At 40.9% G+C, this 10,955-nt stretch overlaps 1 protein-coding gene across 1 annotated transcript in view; it reads left to right on the top strand.

Annotated features, from left to right (window-relative positions):
• Nucleotides 1-1,375: 1,375 nt before the first annotated feature.
• Nucleotides 1,376-10,955, top strand: part of KL (klotho) — a 41,616-nt gene continuing 32,036 nt past the window's right edge. The window contains exon 1 of the mRNA XM_017731337.1: nt 1,376-1,714. Within this exon, the coding sequence (XP_017586826.1) occupies nt 1,694-1,714 (21 nt within the window). The 5' untranslated portion in view covers nt 1,376-1,693. The remainder of the gene's footprint in view (nt 1,715-10,955) is intronic.

Raw genomic sequence — 10,955 nt, 5'->3', positions numbered from 1 at the left:
TGCTGGTTAACTGCAGTTTGCTACAGATAGGGGCGTTTAGATTGGCAACACAGAATTCACATCTGGTAAAATCTCACCGGGTACATGAGTGTAAAGCTCCTTGATACTGTTTCATTTTGCATTAATAAAGCCTCATGAAGTGTGAGATATTCTTTGTTCTCCTCCTCAAGTGGGAGAGATCCTGTATTTGTTGTAGTTTTGAGGAATCCAAAATGAAGTGTGTCACTGTATTCCTTTGTATTACAAACTTCCAGTTTCCATTTCACCTTGTTTCTGTGGATGGTTTCCAGTATGTAAAGGTAGTTGATGGACATAATTCCTACTTGTACTTGGGACCTGGAAAATAAAGCTGGTGAGACATATGTTGTAGTTCAAGATAGTTCATCATTTTTTAATGCCTGTATTTCCCTTTTGACTGAAAGCTAGGAGCTCTGAGAGCTTTTTCCCTGATAGGTCAAGTAGCAACCTCTGTTCCACGACCATCAGCAGGTTGGAAGTGCAGAGACTGTCCTTTCTTTTGAAAAGTAGAAATGCTCTATCATGTAAGAGAGAGTTGTTCCACTCATCAAGTACCCATCTTCTAGAAGGTCAAATTCTCTTGCTTTGGTTGACACTGGGCTTACCTTAGGTTTGTTCCTCACATTTATTTACTCTTTCTTAACAGCATCTTCTTCCCAGTGTACTCCGGGGAGCAAAACATTTTTCCCCCCGTCTTTTATTTTTTCTTCAACTAGTTAGAAGCAGTGAATATGTCAGTACAACTGATGGCAATGTTGGCAAGCTGTGACAATTAGGACAGGATGTAGGCATTTAGAGGCATTTTGTTTTAATTATTTTGGCTACTGTGATGCAGATCCTTCTTTTGGAGAAATGTGAAAGAACAGATGTGTATGTAGACACATCTGTAGTTTGCTTAGCTGCAGTTTAAGAGTCTTGTGGCTTTCAGTTAGTAATTGGCAGAGTTTAAAGGCAGTTTGATAATCCTTGCAACTGAGTGCGTGATTTATGTGTTTGGTTGTTGCTGATGAGCAGATAAACTGCTGAACTTAATCTGAAGGTGCAAGCCTTATGTTGACAAAGTTTTAAAAAAGCCAAGAAACCAGCAATCAAAGGAGTCTACTTGTGCAGACTTGTAGGTAAAGGAGGGTATGCAGGAGAATTTCTTCTATTTTTCTTTCCCCAAATGATAAAGAAGAGAAAATTATGAAGACACGCTTCTGAAGAAGTAGAGGAGGTGATCTCTGTGTAAAATGATGAGGCCAGGTTGAATGGGGCTTTGAGCAACCTGGTCTAGTGGAAGATGTCACTCCTGCCCATGGCAGTGGGGTTGGAACTAGATGACTTTTAAGGTCCCTTCCAACCTAAGATAATCTGTGATTCTATGGCAGGTTTTAGCAATTATAGGATGTGTGCTACCAGTTTTAAGTATTAAATAAAACTTACTCATACTTTAGTATTTGTCTGCCAAAGCATATAGAAAAATATCACAGTCAAAACTGTGAATGTTGATTTTAGATTAAAACAGAAGAATGGAGCAGAAGAATATGGTTGTAGACAACATCTCAGGATCCTTAGGAAAATACTGAAATGAAGATTGGACAGATCTCTGAAGGAGAAGGTGACTCATTGAATATGACCATGAAAGAAGAGACTGGCTTCTGGAGAACAGCTGAATTACTTCACATGGGAGAAAATGTGTCAGCAGAAAGAGAAGGTGAGTTTTCAAGATGGGAGAAAAAGTACAAAAGGAGAAAGTGATATTGGCCAATGTAAGGGACTGGCGCCTTTGGTAAATGGGTTGAGTAGAAAATGAACGATACCAAGGAAGGGAAGGAATTAGACTCACACTGATGCTCTCTGTAAATACTTCTGGACATAAATATCAATGACAGGAAGAAAATTCAGAGTTAAAAGACCAAATGCATGCACACACAAAAGGTTATCAGTACAGTTAGATTGACTCTTAGAAGTCATGGTTAGCTTTGGAAGAGAGAGCTGCTGGAATGGTCTTTCAGTATTAATGGTAGGAACAAAAATCTTTTAAGACAGCTACAGCAGTTTGGGAAAATAGACTTGATGCATTTGGTGGCAGTGGAGGTGACAGTAGCAGTAAGTGTGAAATCTTCCTCTTTGCTTGCAAGTTCATAACAATGATATAAGGCATAGTCTAAATCTGAGAATATCATTCAATGAAAAAAACAAAATACAGTCTATATTAACAGTGAACAGTTTGTTTAGTCTATCAGTGATGGCAACTTCTGGTTTACTGTAGCTTCAGCTTTAATCTGAGAGCACAAAACACTCATAAGAAGCCTGTCTGTTAGGTTTGTGGTGTGTCTCCCTGGAGATTTGTCAGGGAGGGTCCTTTGAGATGCATGGAGTAAGAAAATGCATTTTAAGAATATCTGGATTTGGCCACATTGAAGCCCATTTGTTTAGCTTCATCTCTGTGTATGTTTATTTTGAGAAGAGGTAGACTTCTGTGTTATGAAGAATTGCAAAACTTTAAAGCTTAGTTTTGTTTTGATTCTGAAAAACCCCCAACCCATATTCTAAATTCTCCCAGTTACTGAAATCTTTACAAGATGCTGTTTACAACAGTTGGTATAGGAACTGGGGGACTGGGGCCACAGGTGATTCCAGTGCTACCCAATGGCTAGATCTCTGTGACATCTGTGTGATGGAAAGCACAGGGGCTTTTGCACATCTCAGGATCTGGCCAGCCTGGGGAGCTGAAAGGCCAGGGAGTGCTGCAAGACACCCTGCAACACATTCTTCAGCAATGGGGAGAGCTGACAGGGGACCATGCACATTGCCAGGGACTGTCACTTCAGTCTGCATGTGGTCATTTTGTTACTTGCACATTAGCTCTGACGCTGACAGCTGAGATTCGATTTTGTTTTTAGTCACACCTCTAAAGACAGCTGAACGGTTCAAAATTGGCTGGGAGAGAGTATCCTATGGAATGCCTTGCAATTTTTTGAGTCCAAAAGTCAACCCAGAAATGCTTTTGTAGGTTTATCAGTTTAATGCTCTAAGGGCTAGAAAATGTTGGTACCACTGGGATTATATTTTACAAGGTATTTGCTTTACAGTTGGGAAGACAGTAGCATCTGTTTTGATCCTGCTTGTAGAAAAGATTTCAGATGGTTGGGTGGGGAAAGGGGACAGACTTGTAGCTGCTGGTCACATGTTCTGGTAAGAGTTCACAGTGATTTTCCAATGCCTTTTCTCAGTCAGCTTTTTTCTTGTTCTCTTGAATATGTAGTAGCTCTGGATCAGTTGTTTTTCAGAGCTGAGGGCAAAGTTTACTTAATTTGTTTGTTTAACTTCCAGCATTTTAAGAAATTAAATAATTTTTTTGCTGCAGGCATGAAACTGTTGAACATAGTCACTGATTAATTATTCTAATTACGATTCCTTAGATATATATGGAAATGGTAGAATTATGCAGCATGTCTTTTCTTTTGAGAAAGTAGGTTGGGAAAATATTGCATTGTAAGCTCAGTGATTTTTTAAAAAATGTATTTTGTAAGTAATAACATATTGCTTAAAAATCAATTGAACAAATCTGACCTTATGGTTGAGAAGAAAGTTCAGCTGACACCTGGCTGTACAGTGGTGACACGGTCTTTGTAATACATTTATTTAATTCCTCATTTCTTTTCCTGTCACAGTACAGCGTTAACTTGGGTACAAATGATGCTTGCAGAGAGAACGACCACTGCAACAGGATGTCCATCACCAGTTATATATGCCCTCAGGAGGCAAAAATCCAGGCCAGAAAGAGTTGTAACAAAACATGGGGTGATAGGAAGGAGGAGTATTGGGAAAACAGATAATGCATGAGGATCTGGTGAGATGGGGGGGGGGGGGGGGGGGGGGGGGGGCGCAGGTGTGGGGGAGGGAGAGAGGGATTTGGGGACGGGAGAGAGGGATTTGGGGACAGGTCACAGATTTGGGGACAGGATACAGATGTGGGGACAGAAGAGGGATTTGGGGGGTGTGACTGTCCAAGAGTGGGAATGCAGGAGCTGAGTTTATGAGGCAATACTACATTTTCACGTGTATATTTAGCATTAAAAATGAGATGGCCTGGAGTCCTCAAGGATGAGTTGTTCCCTGTTTCATTTTTTTCTATAAATTTCATATGAATTATTTTGAGGAAGCTGACTGGTGATTTAAGGAAATTACAGACCATGCTTCACGAGGATGGGGCCTAATTCAAAGTTTGTCTTGGCTTATGGTGTCCATTTAACTGTCCCTACATTGCCACCAGGACTGGGAGTGGGGGTCACCGTGAGTAGCCTGCTAAAGAAAGGAGGGATGATACATTAGGTCTGGATTTATCAAAGGAGCTTAAGGAAAATAAGTGAAAATTGATTTTCCCTTTAGCTTTTTGGGGAACCCTGTCACTTTCAAGCAGTTAAGTAAATTCGCAGATTGAACAGATGTGTTCCTCTTATCTTGAGGAAAATGTACATTCCCACATTTCAAGCAGCATCTCTGTGTATGAAATGCAAGACCTTGGAAATACACTGAAGGAGCTCTTGAACTCAGTTTACCATCCTACTTCCCTTGCCAGCTATGAATATGTGTCTTGTTTTTAGAGAAGAGAGTATTGGGGTATATCGCACAGGGCAGGGAACAGAGCTGTGGGAATATGATTCAGCTGCAGTTTTGCATCTTAATTATATGCTTGGTGGGGAAAAAAAAAACCCTTTTTCTTCATACCGCCCTGTCATATTAGCTAGCACTTTCTAATCTTCCTAATACCTCCCAAATTCACAAAGTAATATAATGTCATTAGAGCAAGTCAGAAAGATCTAAAACCTTTGAAACTGGAATGTGCTGATTCATTGAAATGAAAATATTTGAGAGACTTCAGTTTTCCAGAAAAACTTGAGAACTAGGAGAAATAAATATCAATCGTTTTGCTGTAGAAATTCTTGGTTTTCTATTTTAATATAATACTGGAAAATTTCATTTTGATGTAGTGAGTCAGTCAGTCATTTCACACCATGCCTTCTGTATTCTGTCACTGGATGAGTGCCCACTGCTTCAAATTGGGTCAGTTTACCCTTGTGAAATTGCTGTTTAACCTGCTGCAATATGACTGACTTATTGAAGCTGCAGATTGATGCTTTTTATTCTTTGATGAAAGAAGTAAAACAGAGCTGTCAGGACAGAATTCTTGCACCGTAGAGGTTACTCTGTGTCTCTTATTTGTAGCTGGGCTGCTTGTGCCACTTTTGTGTGAAACTGTAATTATTCAGTCATTTATCCAGCTCCTCTTTCCTATTTCTGGTAAAAAGAAAAGTGGTACTTGAAGGAGGCAGTTGCTTAAAAGGGGAAAAATTTCTAATGAAAGCAGCATCAAATTGGCACGGTCATTCTGATTCTGAGTACTAGAACCAGCAAACTGTGGCACAGGGAAGTTCAGAAAGAGGCTTTTTCCATATCTCAGCTTAGGGTAATGAATTAGAAACCACTTCAAAATTGGTTGGTGGTGAAATGGTTGTAGCAAGAGCATTGTAACAATAAGCCATGAAAGGCGAGAACCCTAAACCCCACCAGTCAGATCTCACTTTACCCAGGCTGGACTCTTCTGGAGAGTAATGTTTCCTGTGTTACTTGTAATTTGGAGTAGGTTTGTAGAAACCAGAGGGGATGAGCATTGATCTGGATTAGATACTGATGCTGGCCTGTGGGAGCTGGTTTTGCAGGGTCTTGCCTTGTGGTCAGGAAAGAATTTAAATTGTCAAGGAATAGTGATTTTTTTTTTTTGTTAGGTATCTTTTTTTCCCCTTTCTTTATGCCATGGCCAGACTCCCAGGATCACTAAGGCATTTTACCTAAGTAATTTGCCTTCTGATGCAAGGGTTTAGGATTGTGATGATATCTTTGCTTTTCCTGGTTTATTCCTGTGGTTCACTATGACATCTAGAGCGTTTGGCATGTTTTTCTTGTGTTAAATATCTTGGAACTGGCTTTTTAGCTCATAATGCCATGAACATAGAATAACAGAATCACAGGATGGTTTGTGTTGGAAGGAACTGTAAAGATTATCTAGTTCCAACCTTCTTGCCATGATGTGACTTCCCACCCTCAAGGGGGAGGCAACACCCAAGATTCATAGATGCTCATGGTCGAAAAGGAATGACAAGAATCAGAGGGTCCACAGGTTATCTTCTAGACTTCTACACATGGGAAGGGACACCTTCTGCTAGATCAGGTTGCTCAAAGCCCTGGCCAGCCTGAGCTTGATCAAAGGAATGGGATATCCACAGCTTTGCTGGGCAACCTGTTCCAGTGCCTCACCACCTTCGAATTTCTTCTGAATATCTAATCTAACTCTTCCCTCTTTCAGGTTAAAGCCATTCCCCCTTATCTAATCACTACATGCCCTTGTGAAAAGGCTTCCCTCTCCAGCTTTCCTGTAGCCCCCCTTTAAGCCCTGGAAGGTGCTGTGAAGGGAGTCTTCACTTCTCCAGGAGGGGGCATATACTATTGTGTAGTGTTTGGGGCTAGAGGCTTGCTACAATATTGCAGGCCACTAAGCTTCATGATTCCTGTATCTCTTTTCCATTTTTTTGTCTTGGGACTGTTCACTTTGAGTGAATGCTCCTGGGGAGTATGTTTTTTTAGGGATGAAGTGAGTATGGAAGACCAAACTACAAAAAGAGCGAGCAATAAGAAAGAGTCAAACATATGTTGGAGCAGCATGTTCCCAGTGTGGGAAAGGACCTGGAGAGTCTCAAAAGACCTGTGGGGCACTAGCATTTTGTAGACCCAAGATCGCATAGAAATGCCTGAGTGAGCTATTTAAGTGTCTAGGGGCAAAAAATTATACTGACAGGTATACACAGACAAGGGAGTTAATTGTTATGTGAAATACGTAGAGTAATTTACCAAAATAAACTGTTAACTGCCAGAGAGGGAGGCTTGCTGTGACACAAACACTGACATTGGACATAAAATAGAAACAGTAGCAATGACAAGCTGCCCGGCAGACTCAGGTTTTTTGTTACATAATAAAGCAGTTCCAGGTTTTTGAGTGACTGGTGCAAGCAGCTGAAGATTTTTCTCTGAAGCACCTTATCTTGGAACTGCTTCCATGATAATGAGATGGGTTAGACACCCATTGTAGTGTGACTCTTATATTCTATTATTACTCTCCTACAAGTGTAAGGAAATAGTACATTCTCAGTCCCCATATTATATTTCTGGTAAGATTAATTATCGATCCCGCCCCTGAATAACTCACTATTGTTTTGTGCAGTAACTATGCAGAGGAGTTTTGGAAGCACCAGCCCAGAGCATCAGTTTTGTGTCTCAAAATCTTCAAAGAGTAGAAGATGTAGAGAAGACATATAGGCAGTGGGTGTCATTCTGGAGTGTGGCCTATGAAACCACTGCAGTTCTGCACTGGTGGAATGACAGTGCTGATGTAAATGCTGAAAAAAATGTACACTATTGCAACTGTTGCATAACATGGTAGTTCACATACAGCTAAATACCTGTTCTAAGTGAAAAAATTGTCTTTTGTTTTATTGACTGTGAAATGGATGGTTTAACTGAAGAGTAGTCTGGGAGATATGAAAGTAATTTTTTTATCAGCTTGGCTCATCCAGATTGGGGACACAGGAGAACATGCAAGGAAACCAGTCTGCCTAACCAAGGCTGGATATGGCCCATACAGAACGATCTGTTTTGGTGTCAGTTGGCCACCAGCTCTCGAGACAGGCATCATGGTGCTCATAGGAGAGCTGGGTGGAGATTAGAGACTGCAGAGTCCCCGCGCTCATGTTTGCATATCCTGTCTGGCATGGAAATAATTTGTTGGTACAGCTGGGGCAGTCTTCAACCTGCAAAGATTATCAATAGCAAATGGTAGTTCCCCAATGTCCGAAAAAACAATGTTAAAGTACCCGGAGTTCACCTCCACCCCCAGTATGCTGTCAGCAGCAGGACATTTTGCTACTTTGAGTGAGGCTGTAGTATGGAAAATTACTCCTGTCCCACAGTTCAGAAGCGTCATCATTGTGTTGGTCTTCCAGGCAGTGTTTGCATCAGCTCCGAGACACAGTTTGGCATCTGCTTGGCCTTGCAATAGCTGGCTTTCCAGTAACCATTATAAAATGTTGTTTAGCGTAAAGATACTTCTTTTAAAGTGGTTTGGCAGCGTTCCCAGTGATTCCAGAGAGAAGAGCAGTTAGGACTTGTTCTCCAGCTCTGAGGCAGCTGTCCACTGGTCTGACCAGGGGTGGAGCTGTATGTACTTTGGCTCTGCACCACAGCTAGCGAGTAAAGACACGGACTAAGTTGTCCTTGGCTGCCTGCAGTCCTTCAGCGTACAGCTACGTAATGTGAAGTGGTGGGCCAGGAGCTCCAGGGTTATGCAGCGGCGCTGTGTGAGGGCTTGTGATGGCTGGGTGGAGAGGGAGGAGTGCAATGCATGGGCTTTGCTGTAAGATGCAGTAGAGCCATCTCCCTTGAAAACTGTGGAAGTAAATGCAGGGGACAGCAATCACACTTGAGCTAGTTTTAGGATGTGTTCACCAGAGAAACCTACATTTGAACTTGCCATCCTAGGTTCCTCTTCCAGGTGATGGAGAGTAGTGAGCATGGTATCTCTTGTTCTATGACAAAAAATACAATAATTGTCCCATTTCTGTCTGTGGGATATAGGTAAACCTGTGGTGACAAACTCAAGCCCAGACATTTTGTAGACAGACTTTTATCCTTAGTATAATTAGAGTGTGGAGAGGTTCGGTAGATGACAGAAGAGGGAAGTACTGAGGGGCTAGTTCAAAAATTGGCTTGAGGTGCTTTGTGTTCCTGTGACTTCTCAGAGGGTGACATATGGTCTTAATCAAATGCAAATTTTGCCTGAGTCTCCCCTATTCCAGGCATGTGGTATCTTGTGCATGTCTGTGGGGAAGACCTGTATCACATACTCTCCCCTGGTTTTCCTGGCCAGGGAGCTGAATCTTCCAACCCAGGAAAGCAGCTGATGTTCCCCCCACAAGGGTGGTCAGTAGCACCTGCTTGATCCTGTAAAGCCAGAGCAAGCAAGTAACCATGGTGTCCCGTGTAAGATGTCATGGACATTGAGCGACCCCATCTTGTGGCTCTTCATTCATTTTTCCCAGTCAGCTGCTGCTGACCCACTGTGGCTGCTGGAGTATGCTGAAAGCATTTCATGCTTTTTCCAAAAATATAAAGACTAAAAAAATCCACCCCCCCCCCCCCCCCTTTAAAATAACAGTCTTTTTACCACTAGTTGGAACTGATATGCAAATGCAAACATACACTAGTTGCCACAGTCGTCTTCTGTCTGGAAACAAAAGATGCCTCTTTCCTTTAGGGGCCCCATTATTTTCTCCAAGGAAGTTATTGAACCTCATGTCAATTTAAGTAATGCAATAGGTATTTACTAGCTGTGATAAGCAGAAAATTTAAAAATGCCCATTCAGTCTTAAAAATAAATAAAACCTCATTATTTTAAAACAAAACACAGGTATCTTGCAGTCACCTAAGAAAAAGTAGCACAAGGAAAGACATACAGCCATCAGGTAGTGGGGAAAAAGAGAGTTAAAAAAAATTGTACTTCCAAAATGTTTTTTGTCAGATCTATCAAGAAAGGTTATCATGTTGAGCACTGGGATTCATAGACAGGAAAGGTTAATGAGGGTGAGGGCTAGGTAAATGTTGATAACTGCAGGTGCAATGAACACAAAATGCTATGAATTTACAGTATCAAAGTCAATCCAGGCCCATCTGATAGCTTTCTGTGATAACTGTCCAGAAAAAGAAAAATGATAAACTTAATCAATCTGTATTTTCAGTAAGACGTTTGAAATGGTGGCACATGAGTTACTGTTTCAGTGGAGAAAGATGAGGATTTTCAGCAGTAGCTAGGAAATTGCTAAAACAAGTACCATAGTGAGTTGCACTGAATGTAGAAGCATCAGTCACAAAGGGCAGTTCACAGCTGAACTTCTTAATGTATTTTAACTCCCATGTCTTGCACAGGCTAGGATTGCACTACTTAGAGCATGAGCTAAACTTGAGGAGACCATGCCAGTGCAAAGGATAATCAAAATAATAAACAGATGGAATGGAAAGACTCCGTTTTTTTTCCATAAGATGAGAACTTGCTGATCACAGCGTGACCATCAGATGCGAATATAATCCAACTGTGACAAAGACACATTTGTTTCTAGTCTGTACCAGGTGATTTTCCCAGCAAAGATAAGGAATTACCTTACCAGAACATGGCTTATTTACCTGAACAAGAACACTAGGAGAGGATATTCTTCTTATCTGTAAAGAGATCAGTGGTAAAAACAAGTGAAGGAGAATAACTAAGTGCAGGGAAAGTTTTGATGCAAGAACAAGAGTGTTTGGACTGAGAATGAATAAATTTGACCTGAAAGTCAGGGGAAAAAGAAAGCCATTTGTGAAGTGTGATTCTGTAGTCATCTTCTAGAGAGAGTAGTATGAACGAAATACCTTAGCCTATGTTAAAGTGAATCTGGATCAGGTTATAAATAGGATTGTGTCATATATTTGCCCATAGAAGCACTGAATTGAATCTGATACCCTTGAGGCTCTTCCTAATTTTATGATCCAGTTTTCCTAATCCCTGTCAGATAGTAGGCACAGGATCATAAATATGGTAATGACTTTCTTTTTCAGTAAGATTTTTTTTTTGTATTTCTGTTAAAATTCCCCGCAATTCTAGCATGGTAATATCGCTCATCACTATCTCCTCTTTACTGTATCATTTAACAAAGCATTTGCAGTGTTTTACTCAGAATGTTTCACACTTTTATGTGACATCCATTGTTGAGTCTACAATGAAAATATCATCTTGTAGGAAATTAGGAAGATTGACAATTAACAGGATTAACTGGTCTGCAGTAGATCAGGCTTGTGAAAGGCCTCTA

Source organism: Corvus brachyrhynchos, unplaced genomic scaffold, assembly GCF_000691975.1.
Source record: "Corvus brachyrhynchos isolate BGI_N302 unplaced genomic scaffold, ASM69197v1 scaffold103, whole genome shotgun sequence".
NCBI lineage: Eukaryota > Metazoa > Chordata > Aves > Passeriformes > Corvidae > Corvus > Corvus brachyrhynchos.
This window is presented reverse-complemented; position numbering and strand designations above follow the sequence as displayed.